We start from the raw sequence: 21,960 nt of genomic DNA, 5'->3' as shown, positions 1-21,960 counted from the left end.
AATCTTTTCTGTAATGACTAGCATTGAGATTTCAGGGAGGGAGATCAAAATACTGTTTCTTTGGGAAGAATTTTCCTCTGCCAGTTAAGGGAACTTTAGAGGGAGTCCCTAAGTCTGAGGGCCAGGAGTCACCTTACTCTTCAGGCAATCTGAAACCTTCCTTTAAGCAAAGTTTACTGCAGGCCTAAGTGATATACTCTTAAGAGCATGGTTTTCTGGGCCACATCATCACTAATTATTTGTGATTTGGCAAAGACTCACAACTGTCCTTGTTCTCTTGAATCCAGCCAGTGAAGGACTTCTCATGGTACATGTTTATAAGACTTTAAATTAAGAGAATTGCTCTTCTGATGTCCATCCTCTTTGCCTTTCAGGATGGGGATTGAACATTTTAGTTAGGGTCCTCTCTTTTGCTTAGTTTGTTTAGATGTACAGATTTTAGTGGGTTTATTCTATGTTGTATGTTTATATGAATGAGTATATATCATGCGTGTCTTTTTGCTTCTGGGACAACTCACTCAAGATGATCCTTTCCAGGTCCCACCATTTACCTGCAAATTTCATGATTTCCTTATTTTTCATTGCTGGGTAATACTCCATTGTATAGATGTACCACAGTTTCTGCATCCATTCTTCAGTTGAGGGGCATCTGGGCTGTTTCCAGCTTCTGGCTATTACAAATAAAGCTGCTACAAACATGGTTGGGCAAATGTCCTTTTTGTGTACTTGAGCCTCTTTTGGGTATATGCCTAGAAGTGGTTTATCCTATGTTGTATGTTTATATGAGTGAGTATATACCGTGTGTCTTTTTGCTTCTGGGACAACTTCAGTTGCTGAGTAATACTCTATTGTATAGATGTACCACAGTTTCTGCATCCATTCTTCAGTTGAGGGGCATCTGGGCTGTTTCCAGCTTCTGGCTATTACAAACATGGTTGAGCAAATGCTACAGAGGGCCTCTGAAAGCCAGAAGAAAACAGGAAACAACCTTGAAACCTGCCACAGAGGGCCTCTGAAAGCTTCTGCAGTATAGACTGTCAAAGCAGATGCTGAGCCTGAGGGCCAACTGATGGGCAGAGTGAATGGAATTTTATGTAAGAAGTGGGAAATAGTAAGAGCTGGAGGGGACGGGAACTTCACAAGCAGAACAACAGAACAAGATAATTTGAACACAGGGAACTTCCCAGTAAATCATACTCCAACCAAGGACTATTCGTGGAGATGACCTGGAACCCCTGCACAGGTATAGCCCATGGCAGTTCAGTGTCCAAGTGGGTTACATAGTAATGGGAAGAGGGACTGCCTCTGACATAATCTGATTGGCCTGCTCGTTGATCACTGCCCCCTGACGGGGGAGCAGCCTTACCAGGCCACAGTAGAGGACAATGCAGCCACTTTTGATGAGAACTGATAGACTAAGATCAGAAAGAAGAGGAGAACCTCCCCTATCAGTGGACTTGGGGAGTGGCATGCATGCAGAAAGGGGAGGGAGGATGGGATCGGCAGGGGAGGAGGGAGGGGTTTATGGGGGGATACAAAATGAATAAAGTGTAATTAATAAAAAATTAAAAAAAAAAAGAGAATTGCTCATTTCTCCTTTCTACTTTTCCTTTTTGCTCATACGGTCTTCTCTAACAAAGAAGTTTGTTTTTTTTTGTTTTTTTTTTTTTTTTTGTATTGGTTTTTGCAACTGTTTCACGATAGCTCCAGTGATGGCTGTTATATGGTGTACCTTCTGCACAAATGTGAGGCACCTTTGTTATTTGCATATTCAGATTTCTCTGGTTATGCTACTGTAGAAGCTTCATGAATTTCTGCTGTGTTAGTGCTTGGCTGGCAAGGGCCTGAGTAGAAGGGCTTCTTCCCACATTTGGAAACACCTTAATGGTATACTGTTAAGAATACTGTCTGTTTTGTTGTTTGTATGTTTTTTGGTTGTTAAGACATGGTTTGACTCTGTAGCTCTGTCTAGCCTGCAACCTGGCTTTGGATATAAACCTAGCTTGTGCCAAACTCATTCTGTGTAGAGTGCTAGGATTAGAGGCATGCACCGCCATGTTCTACAAAAGCATCTGTAACCTATATAATTTTATATTGGAAGTTTCGGGATGAATTGAAATTCTCTTTTATTTTAAGAGAATTGAAGTTTTCTTTAATTAATGATTATGCCAATTACAGTGGTGCACACCTGTCATTCTAGCACTGGGAGGCAAAAAGATCCAAAGTTCAAGGCCAGCCTGGGCTATAGAGTATGAATCCTGACCCCCTTTTCCCAGGGTGGTGATGGTGGCAATTAATAGTTTGTCTTCTATATTTCTCCATTTTCTTAGGTTTTTAATGTAAAAATGTGTTATATTTATAATAGAGAAAATTACTTATCTTTAGGGGGTCTTTTCCACTGTTGTATGCACTAATTATGTGATGTATCCTTTTTCCTAAATAGCATAACAAATTTAATTTACAGTAGTCTATAAATCAACTATCAAGTAAACAGTTCTCTTCAGAATTATTTTGATAAAATATCTAGCAGTCAGCTTATTGGATAAAATAGTAAATAGATTGACTATATTGGCTAGTCTCCCAGTCTTGCATTCTTTCACCTATACTTTAAATCATACTTTTCATAAAGACTCTCACTGTGTGGTGCAGACTGGCTTGTGCTTGAGATCCTTCTGTCCTAGCCTCTCAATGACATCAAACTGGGGCTCAAATATGAATAATGTTAGAGATGAAGAGAAAGAACTGACTGCCAATCCTTGGATTGCTTTATGGGAAGTATAGCTTTGTATTTTAACACAATAAGGTATGTATGCAACAAATAAAATTCCAAGCGTTTATTATATGTTTTTAAAAAAGAAACTAGCTGTCGATGATGACTTTTTAAGGCAAATAAAACCGTCTATGTTGACTTATCTTAGTCAGTTGAATTAATTTCACTCAATTATGATTGAGTGAATGTAATGTGACAAACCCTAGATTAGACTTTTGTGTTTAGGATTGGCATGTTTCAGAGGGGATCAGCATGACTTTATGGTTATTTAAAGATGGTTGACTTTGAATTTGTACACTGTGGCCTCCATTTTTATTTTACTTGATCATTTCTTCCTGAAATTTAATTAGAAAGTGTTTTGTTTATCATCCAAATTTAGTACTCTGTGGGGTAAAAACTCTTGCAACCAATTAAATAGTTAATTTTTTTTTTTTTTTAATACCTGGAAAGAGGCAGTAGACCAGTGGCAGGGCCAACACAAGGGAGGAATAGGAGAGGCTAATGGGATGGTAGATAGTGTGCTTGAATTCAGATGTCACAAAGAGCCCCATCATTATGTGCAGTTAATATACACTAATGAAAATAAAAAACTGTGTTTCCTTCCTAGTCTGCCATTATTACTGATAAACTTGCCTTTCCAGATAACCAGCTTACTCTTTTTTTTTTAAAGATTTTATTTATTTATTTTATGCACATCAGTGCTCTATCTGCATGTGCATCTACCTACCAAAAGGGGGCAGTAGAGGGTGTAGATGGTTGTCAGCCAACATGTGGTTGCTGAGAATTGAACTCAGGACCTCTGAAAGAGCAGCCAGTGCTCTTAACCACTGAGCCATCTCTCCAGTGCACCAGCTTACTCTTAATTATAGACACACTAGTCTAGAAACTTCTGAATGCTAAGCTATTTTACCCATAAAATAAGTATGTCATTCACCTATAAAGTTTATTATCCAGAATATTCCAGAGAAACATAGGCTATTGCATGTGTATTCAAACACCATCTATGTAGAGTAACACATAGATAAATGTTTAGTAGAGATTTAACTATCACAATTCATGGAGGACTCTGAATCTTGAGAGGTAGGGATGCTGATGGTCTGATTCATTTAATCCGAAGACCCAAGCACCACATAGCTACTAGTGTGTTCCTAGGTGTCCAAAGGCCTGGGAGCAGGGGCTTCTCTACCTGAGAGAAAGACCTGGAAATCTCAGCCCTCCAGAAGAGGGGATTTTAGTGGGTTTATCCTATAGGTCTATATGAGTGAGTATATACCGTGTGTGTCTTTCTGCTTCTGGGACAGCTCACTCAGGATGATCCTTTCCAGGTCCCACCATTTACCTGCAAATTTCATGATTTCCTTATTTTTCATTGCTGAGTAATACTCCATTGTGTAGATGTACCACAATTTCTGCATCCATTCTTCAGTTGAGGGGCATCTGGGCTGTTTCCAGCTTCTGGCTATTACAAATAAGGCTGATACAAACATGGTTGAGCAAATGTCCTTACTATGTACTTGAGCCTCTTTTGGATATATGCGTAGGAGTGGTATGGCTGGATCTTAAGGAAGCGCTATTCCTGTTTGTCTGAGAAAGCGCCAAATTGATTTCCAGAGTGGTTGTACAAGTTTACATTCCCACCAGCAGTGGAGGAGAGTTGTCCTTTCTCCACAGCCTCTCCAGCATGTGTTGTCACTTGAGTTTTTCATCTTGGCCATTCTGATGGGTGTAAGGTGAAATCTCAGGGTTGTTTTGATTTGCATTTCCCTGATGGCTAATGAGGTTGAGCATTTCTTTAAGTGTTTTTGTGCCATTCTATATTCCTCTACAGAGAATTCTCTGTTTAGCTCTGTTCCCCATTTTTAATTGCATTACTTGGTTTGCTGCTTTTCAGCTTCTTTAGTTCTTTATATATGCTGGATATTAGCCCTCTGTCAGATAAAGGGTTGGTGAAGATTCTTTCCCAATCTGTAGGCAGTCGTTTTGTTTTGATCACGGTGTCCTTTGCTTTACAGAAGCTTTTCAGTTTCATGAGGTCCCATTTATTGATTGTTGATCTTAGAGCCTGTGCTGTTGGTGTTCTGTTCAGGAAGTTGTCCCCTGTGCCAATGAGTTCTAGGGTATTCCCCACTTTTTTTTTCTAGCCAATTTAATGTGTCTGGTTTTATGTTGAAGTCTTTGATCCACTTGGACTTCAGTTTTGTGCAGGGTGATAAGTGTGGATCTATTTGCATTTTTCTACTTGTAGACACCCAGTTGGACCAGCACCATTTGTTGAAGGTGCTATCTTTTTTCCATTGTATGGTTTTGGCATCTTTGTCAAAGATCGAGTGTCCATAAGTATGTGGGTTTATTTCTGGGTCTTCTGTTCGGTTCCATTGATCCACCATTCTGTTTCTCTGCCAGTACCATGCAGTTTTTATAACTGTTGCTCTATAAGAAACTAATCAAGAGAGAAGACCCTGACTAAAACACTCAATCCCTATCCCGAAAGGCAAAGAGGATGGACATCAGAAGAAGAAAAAAGCAGGAAACAACCTAGGAAGCTGCCACAGAGGGCCTCTGAAAGACTCTGCCCTGAAGACTATCAAAGCAGATGCTGAGACTTTATGGCCAACTGTTGGGCAGAGTGCATGGAATCTTATGTAAGAAGTGGGAAATAGTAGGTTATGGAGAGGACAGGAACCCCACAAGAAGAGCAACAGAACCAGAAAATTTGAACACAGGGGTCTTCCCAGAGACCCATACTCCAACCAAGTACCAGGTATGGAGATAACCTAGAACCCCTGCGCAGATGTAATCCATGGCAGTTTAGTGTCTATGTGGGTGACATAGTAATGGGAAGAGGTACTGCCTCCGACACAATCTGATTGGCCTGCTCTTTGATCACCTCCCCCTGAGGGGAGAGCAGTCTTACCAGGCTACAGAAGATGACAATGCAGCCACTTCTGATGTGATCTGATAGACTAAGATCAGAAGGAAGGAGAGGAGGACCTCCCCTATCAGTGGACTTGGGGAGGGGCATGCGTGAAGAAGGGGGAGGGAGGGTGGGACCGGGAGGGGAGGAGAGAGGGATTTATGGGGGGAAAATCTTATTTGGGAATAAAGTGTAATTAATAAAATAAAATTAAAATAAAAAAAAAGAAGAGGGGATTTTTTTCCCCTTCTGCAGTGTATTTGGTTTGGCTCCCTGATAGATCAGATGATGATTGCCCATTGATGAACTTGAATTACTATTAATCTAATGATTTAAACACTAGTATCTTCTGGAACCACTGTTACATGTACACCTTGAAATAGTATTTTCTCAAGTCTTTTGCTTTTATAATCTGGATAAGGCATATTTTGCCAGTTTTTTTTATAGGTGTCTCTGAGCCTGGTCAAGCTGTCTACTAACATCAGCTATCACAGACAGGAAAGATAACGTACAGTATGTTGTACAAGAAAATCATAGTAGCTACCAAGGAAATTTGCCCCTGCTCTCACTATGCAATAACTGTTGTCCATCACTAAGCTGCTTACATCTCTAAATTGAGACTGAAATGAAACACAGGATAACCACTAACACCTGGAGTTTCTGTCCTTATTCATTCAAGGTCTCTTCTTCTAGAATATTTGACCAGTGGGAACACAGCCACTGTCAAAGCATCAGGATTTCTGTTTAGAAATGTGGGATGGAAGTTGAATTGCATGCTGTGAGCTTTTCAGTAGAGCACTTGATATAACTGGTGCACCACTGTCACGCAAGGCAGTTGCCTTGGCACCCATTTCTGAAATACACAGAGTCTCTGTCTGCCTGGCTAATCCTGGAACATATTTGATGCTGAATAAATACTTGCTTAGCTGCTGCATTTCCTTAGCAAGTAACTTGTAACTAAAGTAGGTAAGTTATCAGACTAAAGTATGTGTTTTGCCAAAAATGGGAAACAAATATTTTCTAAGATAAGCTTCAAATTGGACAATCAGACAAGTGATAAATGATGTAAATATTTTAAAACAAATCTTTTGCATCTGCCTTTCCATTAGATTCCTTAATTATTTATGTCATGTTTAATAGAAGCTAGTTGAGCTTTCTCAGCTGAACACTTAATTTAACTGGCTTGACCTTTACCCATTAAACTGATCAGTTATTGATTTGTTTATGGTGTGTTTTGTAGCTTCAGTCTTTTCGAAAATGCAAAAAGGGAAATTATAAGAGGATTATTTCTTCTTGGAAGTATATCTGTTCATCATATAGAGTGTTTGAATAAAAACACATTGCCCTGCTAGGCTTGTTATTTTATTTTAAAACTAATAAGGTGAAATTAACTGTTGGTTTGCATTCAATCCATGAATTTTAATATACTTAAAGATTTATGCCACTATCGCCACAATTTTTTAATATAACATTGTTATTCTTTGAGACGTTACATATTCATACAACTGGTTTTGACAATATTCACCCAAACTGCTTCCCTATCTTTTCCTAGTTCCACTACCCCACTTCCCTATTACCAGCCTACTTTGAGAACAGAGAAATAACTTGAATATAAGGTAAACCCTGATGATATCAGGTGAAAACTAGTGTGTGTGCGCGCATGCCTGTGTGTGTGTCTTCAGCTTTTAGCATTTTGACATTGGTATAGAAATGTGTATTTTTATCTTTGTAATGTAAAGTGTGGTCTTGGCCTTGACACTGAGATGTGGGAAGATGAAGGTGTGCTGAAGTCCTTGAGTGTTTTTGTGAAAGCTAATTAGGACAGACATTTTTCCTCAACCTATTTTAGCTCAAATCCTGAAAAATGTTAACTCTTTATAGTTTAAAAGCCAACATCCTGTTATAATGAAACTAAGTTCACATATAAATTAGAATCCATTCACAATAACCAGGCCTTTCTATTTGGGACACCAGGACTGGGGATTGCCCCCAGTTCAAGCTCTCTCCTTTGCTTTCTGATGCTATTATGGTGATTGATTGCTCACTTGCTGAGAGGAAATGTGGGCCCTGCTGATTGACTCGATGCTGCTCTGACGCTATTAATGAAGCCATGGATGAAATATGTTTCTGGTTGTCTTCTATGGGGGCACGATGACTTTGTCAGTGTTGAAGGTGACTTCAGAACGGGATCATCCAGCACTGGGGCACTGCTGTTTTGAATATTCTCCTGCAGTTCTTGCAGTACTCACTGGAGCAATCATGTAAACAGGTTGTAATACCCCCTCATTTATATAATCACATAGATAGTAAGTGCAACATTTTGATACTTGATTGATATACAATTAGAGATCAGGGAAATAGAGACATAAAACTGTTTATAGCCTTTGGGTATGAAGACACTGATGAAATTGCAGGATAGAGAAATGTGTGCGTGCAATCTGTACCGTGTCCTCTGACTGTGGAATTTGACCCATCAGCCACCTAAGAGAGAGAAAGCAAGAATGTGAATTGCTACAACAGAAATGGACGTTGGAAGATTCTGTAAAATAAAATATACCAGAGATGAAACAATCACAGACTGTGTGATTCCATATATAGTGATTGGAGTCCTCAGAGATGTAGACCCAAAGGAAAGAGGTGTTTTCAGATCCCAAGGAGAAGGGAATATAGTTTTGATCTTGAATGTGCTCAGTTTTAATTTGGAATAATAAAACTTTTGGGACATAGATAACTGTAAAATTAACGTCTATTATCCTAAGGTAATTGTTACCTTGGAGGCTTATTGCCTCTCTCTGCTAATCTAGGCCTAGTCCTGGAAGCTTCTAGCCTCCGTACAATCTAACCTAGGCCTAGGATGTTTCAGCCTCTGGGACTTATTGCCTTATAATTTCTTGTTCTTTCTGAGCTGGGTGGTTCAATTCAGCTCTTCTGGCTCAAACTCCTCTCCCAGCTGACTGATTCAGTCTGGCTTCTCTCTTGGCCCCTGAAGTGCTCTGCTTGGCTTCAAACAAACTCCAGCAATCTTTTCTAATCTTTTGGCTCCTTCTCCCTCCCTCGCTCATTCAGTCTTCAACTGTGTTCTGTCTCTGCAACCTGTCTGTCTATTCCTGGCCTAATAAATCTGCCTTCTCTCCCTCTCCACTGCCCCTTAAGTGGCTTTTCTTTCCTCTCTCTTCTTTTGAGAGTTGGGGGTATCCTAGTCTATCAAGTCTTCTGTGATCTGTTACCTTTTCTGCCACTCAATTAAACATCATTTTCAAACATGGGTACTTCTTTTTACAAACTAACTTTACCTTTGTTGTTTGGGATTAAAGGCATGTACCACTACACCTGGACCTAAGCTTTTCTTTACCTGAAACTTGCTCTATACCAGGCTGGCATTGAACTTACATCTGCTTGCCTCTGTCTCCTGGATTAAAGGCGTGTTCATATTCCAGCCAGATCACACAGACCTCTAAGGCCTTTGGATGTGATTTCTTGCTAGAACAGCCATGTACTGCATTAAAATTCCTCTACAGATAACATGTGACAGTTGTTTCACTTTGTGGCTATGCTTGATGGCACTGAATTTTATGCATAATGAAAGTGGCTAATATATGTATCATCACGGTAAAACAACAAGTTCATTTCTACTCTACTCGCAATAGCTAGGTCATGGAAACAGCCTAGATGTATATCAGCTACTGAATAGATAAAAATATGGCATCTATGCACGATGGAATTTTATTCAGCTGTAAAGAAAAATGAAATTCACAGGGAAATGGATGGATGTGAGGTAACTCAGTAAGGTAATGCAGATACAGAAAGATAAATGTCACATTTTATCATTGATATATAGTTTCTGTACTCCTCTCTATTCTTTTTAACCATGGAGGTCAGAACAGATGTATCTGTGTGGGCTGTGTGCACACGAGTGCAAGTGCCTAGGCTCAGATCAGGGTGTTCGATTCCCTGGCACTGTAGTTGCACCACCTAGGAACTGAACCTGGGGCCTGAAGAAAAGAAGTATGTGCTCTTTACTGCTGAGCTACCTTTCTAGCTCATCAGTACTCAGACGTACTCAGACATGAATTGGTGGTATAGACATTCCAAAATCAGACAGGCTCTGATGACTGCAGTGCAACAAAGATAACACTCAACAGTTGTTTTAAAATGTGCGCACTCACCAGGTTGCCCTTTCAGATTGAGCCTTTTGCACTCAGTTTATTGCTTTTTCTTGATATTTTGAGTTCAGAAATATATAATAAACATGGGTGTAATTTCTGTTTTCTAAGAAGACAGCTCCATATAACAGCGCAGGAGAGAAACACTGGCTTATTGATCTGGTTAGCCATTCTTCACTCCCTGCCTGTCAAATAATTGCCATCTATATTTTGATCAACCTTGGCATATCAACTCCTAAATTATAAGTGACCTTATGTTGAAATAGTGTTGTCAAGTTCTTCAAGGCATAAAGACATATACCTATCCCATGCATGCATGTGTTTGAGTATAAATGTGCCACTCATATTCCTGCCTCCTCATGCAGACTGTCCTCCAGCTACACATAGAACTACAGCGAACAAAATTCTCCCTTGGTCTTTGGCATATTTATGCACTGGGCTGGAAGTTCCATTGGTGAACCTAGACCTTGTGTCTGTTCTATAAATTCCTTTGGTGAGCCTCAGCACAATGGTGGGCTGTAGATTCTTTCTGTTGGGTTGTATATTATCATTAAGACCTAGCGACCCTAGAGATAGATTCTGCAATGGGGCAACTTTTGCAGTCTTGGGTTTTAATTTTCTTCATATAAACACATGCTTTCCCTCATTCCAAAAATTAAAGGAAGCTGATGCCTGTTGACCTGCTTTTCTCAAACTGGTTCAATACTAATCAAACTTCTGTCTTCCTATGAAATGTAGATATATTCTGATATAATCTAATTATTATGCAAGCATGCTTTAAAACATCATATTCTATCCCACTAATATATGATGTTAACTGTATGTCCATAAAACAGATATTTGCAAATGCAAAATGTGTGTGTGTTGCTGTGGTTAATTTGATTCTGTGTTGAATATTTTTTTATATTTGTATGTGTGTGTGTACACTTGTTTGTGTATAGATTAGAGGAGAACTTTAGAGAGTCCGTTGTCTCCTTCCACAATGTGAATCTCAAGGAATTGAACTCAGATCTAAGGTTGTCAGTCTTGGCAGCAAGCACCTTTGCCAATTGAGCCATCTCACCACCCATATGACTCTATACGTCAGTGCCTGTAAGAATCATTAGTGTCATAGGAACCCTTGTTGAGTTGTACAGACAACAGTAAAATGTAACTCCTGCCCTTGTGTAGCTTTCAGTCTTGGAGAGCTCACATCACTGCCAGACAGAACTGTAGGAACATTGGATAGCACTGGGATCTAGTTGATGAGAGACCAGAATGGAAGAAGTGTTTGGAAACAGAAGAAGCAAAGGTTATCCTTTACCAAGAGCACCAAAGGAGCAGTAGAATAAAAGCAGAGCTGGTGCTGTACTAACCTGTTTTGTCAGGTATTTGTGACAGGGCAGAACACAGGCATTATTAAGAATAGCTTTGGTATCTCATGTAATTCACAAATGACCTTGAGAATGCTGTGTATTGAGGATGACCTTGGATTTAGATCCTCTTTCCTCTACCTCTGGTGCTGGGATTACAGGCCTGAATAATCATGCCTGATTTTATGTGGTGCTGGCGCTGGAACACAGGCGAGCACGTCACTGACTGTGCTGCAGTCATGCCCAGGTCATGAAACACTTTCTTTAATCAAGGGGCCTGGCTCTTTTAATTTTGTGCCCCATTGCCTTACATTTCAAATTTTTGAAATGTGTAGTATCAAGCAAAGGGTCCCTGCTAGCAAGGAAGCTTATTTTGAGAACAGAAGAAGAAAAGGCCACCATGTTCCTACGGACTTCTGTAAGCTGGCACATTGTTTTAGGGGCAAGTCATGTCCAAAGCTGTGCCCTCTCCACAGTCAGTGTCCACCCCATGTGCTTTCAAGAAATGCACTTTCCTTTGCCCAGCCCTGGTGAAACAGGCTTTAGATACTATTGTACTGCTCAGTATGTAGTATCTTTCGTTTGTGAGTGGCATGCTCACTGGTAAAACATATCTGGATTATTTTACTGCCTTTTAATAGTAGCCCACTGGCTCTGTAAAGGGAGTGTAGTCACTGTCCCCTTATCACAGATGAGGAATTTGAGGCACAAAAAATGCAAACATGTATGTTCAGATACCTTTTTGACACAATAGATATGTCCAACAACATCTTAACCTTTGAGTCTGCCCCTTGAGAAAACAGATCTTACGGATCTTTCTCTCAAGCTTTGGGTGTCTTGATCTTTTGATTTGGAGAAACCAGAAAGGTAGGAATCAGAGCAGAGGGCCAACATTTTCAGTAGAGAACATGTAAGTTGTGCTTGCTCAAACAGACTCCTGAGCGTGGAGGTGCATCTGCTTAATTTGCTACCTCCTTAGAAACTCAACTACTGCTCATAGCAGTCCATCCATAGCCATGCATGTGTGCTCACTGATTCCCAGGAGAGGGCCAGGAGATGTAGGGTAGTTATGAGTAACTTTATTTGGTAACCTGCATTTCTTAGTGAAAGGGACTTTTCAAAAGAAATAATAGTAACAAAGCTTCTACTAAGAAGGTGTCTCATTGGTAGTCACCTCTGGCTTCTGCTTTGTTGACAATGCTAATGTGCAGCCAAGGGAAGGAAAATGGGCATCAAAAAGCAGGGATGGTGACTGACTTGAAAGTGACTGAAGGGTCATGGAAGCACTAGCTGGCTTTTGGCTGTATAATACCCATCAACACATTGTTCCAAGGGTGTAGCAGGAGGGTGGTGGCAGCTGTCCTGTGTGCTGTGTGTTCTCTCTCCTGTAAGACTAGATACAGCATGCACACTCACACTGTTAACAGCACCTTTTGTACATTCTTTCATGACTTCGACTTTTCATTCTTTCTGGTTCTACTTTATCTTCTCAGAAGAGGTTTTAAAACAGACATGCATAATTTGTTTCCCTCAGATTTTTTGTCTTTACTTTTGCAACACATGATCCCCTTTCTCACCTCTTCCTCCTCAACGTTCCTCTCCACTTCTTTCTTATCTTTTGAACTTACTTACTCTCTTATCTTATCTTACTCTCAGGCATGCTGTAGGAAGCTGGGCTTTCTTTATTGTTTGGTTTTGTGTCTTTCCCATTCTAAATACCCAAAACACACTCTCAGTAACTAAACTGAATTTTAACAAAAAGATTTAAAAGAAAAGAAAGAAGAGAACTCTGGATCTTCTTCATCTTCAACATTGAAAAAGTACATTTTGCACTTAAGTATGGAACTTTCTATGTTCAAATAGATGAAATGGTGAGGTCTCAGCTGTTTAACTGTTGAGAGTTCTTCTGTTGATATCACCAAGTAGAATAGAAAACTTCTTTGTAAGGAAGAAGGAGTGCTGGCTAATTTTGACGCACTCAAAAATACTTTTTCTCTGACTTTATCTGATTTCACATTTTTTTTTTTAAAGTCATGCAAGAGACAGTGAACAAGTACATAGTTCCCTCTAGGATCCTCTGCAGGCTATACGAGACACCCAGGATCACCATGGAGCTGCCAGCCATGCAGCCCTCCGAGTCACAAAGAGCAGCCCATCTTTTGAGTGTTTGTTCGCCAGCACTGATATATGTGGATCTGAAGGAAAGTGCTGCCTCGAGTTTGTTAAGATGATGACTGTTTCTCCTATCATCTCTCTCAGGAAATGGCGAAAATCCTTAACCACCCCAGAGTCTACGCTTTCCTCCATATCCCCGTGCAGTCCGCCTCTGACAGCGTACTCATGGACATGAAGAGAGAGTACTGCGTGGCTGACTTCAAACAAGTTGTGGATTTTCTCAAGGAGAAGTAAGTCTGCTAGCACTTAGGAAAATAACCATTTCTTTCTGTCTTCCTGAGGTGTGTGGCAGCTGGGCACTTACTCCAGCCTCACACTTAAGGTACACGGCAGAGGGCGAGACTCCGGAAGCTCTCAAAGCCTCCATTTCCTTGGGGCCCTTGATGTGGTTTCTTTTCTCCCCTTCCCCGAGTTCACAAAGCAGCGTTGATTTGTGTAAGCCAGCCCGCCTTACTAAAGGCAGTTGGAATTGTGATTATTTTTATACCTGACCCGCTGGCTAAAACCTGCCCTCCTTTAGCTAGCCTTTACATCTCCTTTCATGTGGCCTTTGAAGTTGTGAGCTGGCTTTGTATGGAGGAAGTGACCAAGTCTGTCACTGCAGAATGGATCTTTTTCTCCTGACTGGAATTTTCAGTCTGGAATGTCTTTGCTTGTACACACTGATCCCTATAGTTAACTTGAGTGCTTGAAGTTTACAGAGAGGCTGGAGGATTCTAATTTCTTCAGTTCAAATTGCTGTTGACCAAAATTAAGGCATATTTACACAATCTCAGACATGAATGATAATTTTGTTTCCACAGAAAAACACTTGCAGCCCATAATTATGTTCTTCAAAATCTCTCTTCCAAACATGGAATGCATTCTGTGATTAGACAAGGCAGGAAACAGAGGTACTGGCCACGGTCACCCAGACCCTCCTCAATTCTAGGGCACCATCTTCACCTCTGAGAGTATGTCATTTATCTTGGCACATTGTGGCGTGTTTCTCTCTGTCTGTAATTTGTGTTTTACCCCTATTGTTGTTGTCTCCCTCTTGTTATTCCTAATTACCTGCTCTTGCACCATGTCCATGTCCTACATGGGTGTGATTGCTTTGTACAAATTGCCAGCAATTATTTTTTCCACCTTTAATTACTCACTAATTTTTATGGCACACGGTATCTCTGATCTTCTCCTGTTTCTTTTCATCTTTCTTTAGCATGACTTTTAATTTTTTTTCCACCTCAAGGCATGTCTTGATTATTATAATCACCAAGAATAAAGACATGTAGGATACATTCAAACAAATATGGTGAATTGTTCAAATATTCAAATTGGGAATAAGTAATGTATTTATTCCAGGATTGCAGAACTCTAGCATTCAGTTTGTGCAGCCTTCAATATACACAATTGTTGCAAATCCCTTCCATCTCCTACACTATTGGATCTTGAGTAGAACTGGCCCAGGCTAAGGAATGTAGATTTTCATGCCAAATATATGCCGTGTCCTTTCTGTGCATTGGTGTTTGCTTTTGTAGGCAAACTTGTCTCATGTAATAAAGTCCTTCCAAATGCTTTGACACTGGAGAAGGTTTCCCAAACAGCAAGTGTATTATTATTGCTGTGAAATTTCTTTCATGCATTAAAGTAACAGGAAAGAGTATGCATTTTTCATGCATGTTACACAATATTTTGCCAGTGTAGACAAGCATTCTCTGTGTAGAATATACCAGATTCCCTCCCAAGTACCTTGTTGGTTAACTCTGCTGGAATGAGACTAAGGCCTGAATACCTCGCTCTGCCTGGTTGTATAAGTGAGTCATCAGGTGTTTGGGGGAATTACTGTGGCAACTAAACTGAGCAGTAGTGTCACAGAACATCCCAGTCTTTGTGTTGCTCTGAAGATGGGCCTGTTGAATGTGCTGCGTCTTGAACATTTTCTGCAGCCTCCATGAGCTGTATAGTGGTCAGATATGAGTCACATTAAGATGTTAGAAAGTCATCCCTTGCCATTTTTCACAGAATAAACTCTGAGTCTTTTCCTTGTAGTCTCAGTTGTCTGTGGTATTTGTGGAGTTTCCCAAGGTTAATTTCACTACCTAGAGATGTTATTATCAAGAGCTCTAATGGGACCCATTAGTGTTTCCAGCATCTCAGACCCCAGAGATCCCTGGAAAATATACCACACACACATTTAATCTCACAACTTTAGTTTTCATGGCTACAAGTATGTAGTATGAAGTTGACAGTAGCCAGTCTACATCTAGAGGAGACTTTAAATTTTACTGAGCATGATCCTCATACAGCAAGGATAGAAGTAAACCTGGTATAGTGGAGCTCACGGTTAGATAACAAGTAGAATATGTGGAAAACCGTACAACGAAGCCAGTATGACAACTGAGAAAACCTAGTTACCCTCTAAGCCATTATCAGTGTAAGTAAAGGAGTCCTTGCATGGTTTTAGAAAATTCATCAGAACCATAACACTAGGGAGAAGTAGCCATGTCTGCTCTTGAAGGCAGCACAAAAGAGCTCTGTTCTCTGCTAAAGACAACTTGTCCAACCTCCTTAAGGAAGCTCATCCATCCCAGAAATAATTCTCAGTTACTATGGGAAGTTGGAAATAAATGGAATATTTTCTCTGGTTGGTATTCTTCATTGTACCATTCCCTGCCCCTTTAAAAACTAGCATGGCTTTATGCAAGATAGATTTGTGCTTGCTTTGGATTACTAAAGTCCCAGAGTGTGCTCTAAGACTAATAATATTGTTTTGTCTGATATTTATTAATGGCCAGTATGGCACTTTCATTCTTAGAGAGGTTCACATGCTGATCTGTGTCTAGCTGTGGATCACTCATTATCCTGATATAAACTGGTCTGTTTGGTGTTTTTATCTTCTCTTTGTTTTATTTCTCTTGTTTTTATTGGTTAATTTTGTTATTTAACAATTTCATACATGTATATAAGTGTATTTCTTCTGCTATTTGTCTCATTTCCCCTAAAGTCTTTGGGGACTTTTGCAGTGAATCTTAACATCAGCATCATGAGGCTCTCAGATCTTTGTGCTGTGAATGAGGCTTTTTCCAGTTTGTCTGCTCAGAAAGCCAGCCTTTACCTCAACCTATAGCGTTAAGTCAGGAATCCACAAATTTAAGGAGTTTACCTGAAGCTTCAGGCTTTTAAGCTACAAATTCAAAGGTCTTTATTGAACCCTGTTTCTCACACAGTGGAGTGGAGGTGAACTCTTTTTAATTAATTTTCTTTTACAGTTGAAAGTGGCCTGTATTTTAGCTGGGAGCAATCTAAGTTTACCTGTGAGCCAACTCGTAGCTTATTCATTATTCTCTGCAGTTGTTTGAAAGTTGGCAGCTATTATCATAACAGCAGCTGGACTGAAGATAACCTGGTAGGGTTGGCACATGTTGAGGCATATGGAAATTCATTAAATCTTGCAGCCTTTGCAAAAAAAAAAAAAAAAAAGTGTCTAAATTACTTAATATGCTCATTTAAAACAGCTGACCACAAGCAGAGAGTCATATGACTTGAAGTCTACTCAGATATATAAACCCAACAGATGATTTTGTTTAAATGAATTGATGGTTTTTGAAATGCATAGTGGGCTTTGTAGGAACATGAAAGAGAACTGTTAAACAAAGCAATAAACAGTTTTTTTTTTTTAAATCTGCCTTTATATTTTTAATAGGTTTACATACATTTTACTTCTTAATATGTTTCTGAGATTTTAAGAATATGATCATTCCCTTTTTTGTGCAATTTTGAAGTATTTATCCTCAATTTAAGCATTTTTTTTTCCTATGTTATATTACTGTTAATGGGATTCCCTAATTTTGGGGCCTGTTAAGAAACGGTTGGATTCCCTGGTCATTCCCATGAGCGCTGCAAAAATCACGCTCATCCTACCACATTCTGGGTTGTCTTTCCTTCCTGTCTTTAGGCCGGGTTCCCCGCGTGTCTATTTCGAGAACATGCTGGAAAAAGATAAAGTGTGTTAAATTTGAGTTTTCTTCCACCTAGTCCATCTAGTTTTATTCCTAATGACTTAGAAATATAAGTGGCTTTAGGATATGGTAACTCGTGCCTGTAATCCCAGTTTTTGCAAGGTGAGGCAGGAGGATTGCCGCAATTTCAAGACCAGACTGAACTACAAAATAAGACCCCATCTCAAAAACGGGAGGAAAAAAATAAACAGGGAGAAAATACATATAAGTAGCAATATGTGTAAGAATAAAATAACCTGGAGACCAGTTTAACAAGGATTAGTTATTTTTTCCTCTAGGTACATTTCCAGATGTGTTTGGTGTTCTGTGAATAAGCTCCTCAGAAATAATGGCCTCAGAAGTGTCCTCTGGCTTTCCTGGATTATGTTGTTTTTCATGTCTCTAACTAGGCTGCAGTTTCAGTGTCCCTGGTGTCTTGTTCACTAGTTTAATCTTTGTTTTGCTTTTCAATGTGGTGGTCTCGTTTTTGTTGCTATTTCAGAATTTTTAACAGAGTAAATATATTTCATTGGAACAAGTATCAGTAGAAAAATTCATTGATTTTTTTTTTTTTTTTTTGCATTGTGAGTTCCATTCACAGTTGGCAAATTGCATGCTGGGTAAATTTTTTGTATCATGTGTTTATGTATCATGGTTAAGAGAAATTGTCATGCCATTCCTGCCACTTTATATCCTTTATGATTGCATAATCCTTTCAGAAAACAAACACCTACCATCACCTGAACCTTGGTACATTTTTGCTGCCTTTATGCTATGCCCCTTAAATACAGATCTGAATCCAGAACTGAGAAGTAGGATATTTATAATAAGCATCTTTTCTTTGTCAGTGCTTCCATAGTTCAGCTGCATATTATCTTATAATTACACCAAAGTTTAGCTACATGGACAGTACAAATGGTTTTAGTCTACACTGTATCAAGTGAGTATTAGGCGTGTGGGAATGATTAAAAATTTGTTTTGAAATCTGCATTAATGAACTAATGAGTAATAGGGTGAGACTATTATTTTCTGCTTGTAATTTTTATTCTGGTTCCAACAACAAATGAAATACCTGTAACAACAGTAATACCAATGATAATTTAAATAACATTAAAACCAATATCTGAACATATTTTTGAACACTTACTTGTATGCCAAGAACCTTGCACATATTAACAGTTTTAATCATCAAGGAGAAAGCTAGTGAGTAATTTGTCCAAGGTCATGCAGTTAGTAGCAGAACCTACATGCAAACCAAGGCTGTGTGATTGCTCATCCATTGCTCTGACTAGTGTGTTATGCTGCTGATGTGGCAATGGAGACCACAATGTGGGTTCAGCAGCTAGGAGACAAAATGTGCAATGTCCACTTAGACTGAAGATCTTACAGGGATGTGTGGATGTCAAACACAGCTCCTTGGTATCTGATCTCAGGACATGGTCAGGCCAGCAAGCATGTGAAAATGTCTGCCATGCAAGCCAAATGACCCCGCACCCATTGGAAGCAGGGAACCAACTCTTGAAAATCATCCTTTGATTTCCACAAGTGCACCTACATACATATGCTTATATTAGCTGTATTTGTTATAGTTGTATTAGCTATAATAATGACAAAAGTCACAAATTAAGGTAGAAATAGTGAACTGGATTGTGTGGTGGATGGTGTTGTCAGTTTGACACAATCTAGACTCTCCTGGCAGATGAGCCTCTGGACATCTTTATTGCTTTCATTGAGATCGGAAGGCCCACCCACTGTGGGTAGTGCCATTTGTGGCTGTGACCTAGATTCTAAGTAGAGAAAGGAGCAAAGCATGCACGTGTACATGACTCCATGTGTAATGTGACCATCACGGAGTGTACTGTGTGTCCTGTGAGCCAGAATAAACTCTGTCTGCCCTAAGTTGGTTTTTTCAACATATTTTATCATAGCAACAGAAAAGAAGCTAAGATTGAAATTGATAACAAGAACTGGAGCTGCTGCCATGATTAACTTGACTGTGGTTCTTAGGCCACTTGAACTGTTTCCTTGGGTCGAATATAGAAGAGTTTGTACTTTCAGGTTAAAAGCCTCAATGTTGAAAGAAGTGCTTAAAGGGCCATTCTGGTAGGAGCTTGGAAGATAAGAATGCTGAGAGAAACATGGACAGTGGGGCTGGGTTCATGAAGTTTTATACTCTATTTAGAGATCGGCTGGGTAACATTCATAGGGCATGTTGGTCAGGAATCTGGTGGATTCATTCTGCCTGTGTACAGAGAACCTGAGTGAAGATTAGTTTAGTTGATTAATTTACTTTCAGGGAAGTTTGAAGGCAGGAAAATGTTCAGGCTGGTGCTGAGAAAATGCAGATGTTTGGAGCCAAAATTCCCGTCTTTTGCCTTTTAATGATCCAAATTCCTTTAATAGAAGAAAGCACAGGAAAAGGGATTCCCTGTTTTTAGAAAGCAATGCCCAGGAAGGCATGTCCCAGGGTGAGTGCATAGAAGCTGAGACAGCTGTGGCCCAAAGAGGATTGGCTTCATCCTGACCTGGGGTCAGGCTGTAGCTACACCATAGGCTGTGGGAACTGTGAAGCAGGAGGCAGGTGAGACATTTAGGTCTGGAGGTAAGCGTTTGATAGCATGTGCAGCGTGTGCTTCTCTGTACAGTGTATGCGTACAGGATATGGTGAGCTCCTCATGCTCTCCTGTTGTTAGCTGCCCCAGATCCTAGCACGGTGTTCAGTATGTACTCAGAAAGCCCCCTGCGCAGGCTCGTGTGCACGTGTCCACTGCAAAAACAGCAGTGAGGGCGGAATTGTCAGGAGGTGGGGATGAATGAGTGTTTGATGAATGAGTGCCACTTACTTTGGAACCCCTTAAGAAGGAGGCTTAGAGGGGTATCCTTACTCTGCTGTAGTTAAAGTTTTCTTCCTACATGAGAAATTTTACCAATCTTTTTGTGAAATCTGAAAGATTCCTCTTCTTAGAATATAGTATTTAGCCTCCATAGAACCTCTGTGTTCTGGGGATGCCTGCTAGCTAATCACTGACAATGAGGCCAGGCAGAATTTACTGACCTGACTGTTTATGCATCAGTTCATTGAATTCCTACAGTAGCACTAGAAAGAAATTACTTTCCCCATTTAACAGGGTAGGGTGTTGAAGGCACGTGGAGGTGAAGTGACCACTCACAGAGCTAGTAACTGAGCTCACGTTAAAAGCAATTAAGATGGCAGTTTATCAGTCAAGAATAGGCTGTGCAATTAAACAGAATCTTTAGCATGACACAAGCCTTCTCGGAGATATACAACCTCTTCTTGGAGTCAACATCTATTCCTTTATATGGTCACTTGCAGTCTAGGCTGAGGCACCCTGAATTAGAGGATAATGACCTGTGTATGAATGTGACCACAAGGAAAAAGAGAGAAATCTTTTTTCTCTTTACTTTTATTTTATTTTACAATTTATTCATTATATATCCCAATTGAAGCTCCCTTTCCTCAACTTTTTCTCTATTCCCTTCCCCTAGTCCACTGAAAAGGGGAGTTCTCCTCCTTTGCCATCTGCCCATAGCTCATCAAGTCTCATCAGGACTGCCTGGATGCTCTTCCTCTGTGGCCTGGCAAGCCCGCATCGCCAGGGGCAAGTGATGAAAGAACAGACAAAGAGTTCATAACAGAGGCAGCCCCTGCACCTCTTGCTCAGGATTCCACAAGGAAAATGGGCTGCCAATCAACTACATCTGAGCAGGTTGTCTAGGTCCTCTCCATGCATAGATCCAGCTTTACCACTCCTGGGAATATACCCAAAAGATGCCCCACCATTCAACAAGGACATTTGCTCAACTATTTTCATAGCACTTTATTTGTAATAGCCAGAACTGGAAACAACCTAGAAGATAGAGATCGTTTGTCAGCACTAAATATTCAATAAATGAAACTGTAGAGATTCCTAATGAAGCATACTAGTGCACATCTTCAAATAAGACTCAGTACCAATGGTTTTCATATCTTTTCATTTTAGTTTTTAATCACACATATGTATATGTGGGCCTTAGTGTGAATGTTCCACATGACTGCAGGTGCCCTAGAATTAAAGGCAGTTACAAGCCACTTGATGTGGGCGCTGGGAAGTAGACTCTGGTTTTCTTGAAGAGTGGTATGCAATCCTAAACATTGAGCCATCTCTTCAGTCCAAGTTTGTCCTATATTGTAGCAATGTTTTCTTGCATAACCTTTATGGTGACAATTTTAAATTAAGCCAGTTTCTCCTTCTATGTACTTATCATTTCTAGGGCAAAGTACATGGAACATAAGACACAAAGCCTTTCTGTTCACAGCGTGGATTCCTAATGATAGGCACCCTGTCTTCTGTGCAGGTGCGATGCAGGGGGCTCCCAGTCACTGCCCCTCTGTATCTTTTGCTTTGTGCTTAGCATCAGTCTCTGTGTGCACATCTTTGGCCTTCTTCATCCAAATCGTCTGCTCTGGGACAGTGTTTTCTCCAGAAGCTAGGTAACAATGTAGTGGTATGTGCACAGGTCAGTCAACCCCTCTGTGTGCATGTGTATGCGAAAGTGTATGTGTGTGTGTGTGTGTGTGTGTGTGTGTGTGTGTGTGTGTGTGTGT

The 21,960-nt window shown here is 40.1% G+C and overlaps 1 protein-coding gene across 3 annotated transcripts in view; it reads left to right on the top strand.

The window, feature by feature from the left end:
- The window catches only part of Cdkal1 (CDK5 regulatory subunit associated protein 1 like 1), a 572,332-nt gene that overhangs the window by 361,470 nt on the left and 188,902 nt on the right, over window positions 1-21,960 (top strand). For all 3 annotated transcript variants that reach the window (XM_055619051.1, XM_055619049.1, XM_055619050.1), the window contains one exon: window positions 13,459-13,604. In XM_055619051.1, coding sequence (XP_055475026.1) covers window positions 13,459-13,604 — 146 coding nt within the window. The remainder of the gene's footprint in view (window positions 1-13,458; window positions 13,605-21,960) is intronic.

The sequence above is a fragment of the Psammomys obesus genome, unplaced genomic scaffold (genome assembly GCF_907164565.1).
Source record: "Psammomys obesus unplaced genomic scaffold, mPsaObe1.curated_primary_1811, whole genome shotgun sequence".
Lineage (NCBI taxonomy): Eukaryota > Metazoa > Chordata > Mammalia > Rodentia > Muridae > Psammomys > Psammomys obesus.
This window is presented reverse-complemented; position numbering and strand designations above follow the sequence as displayed.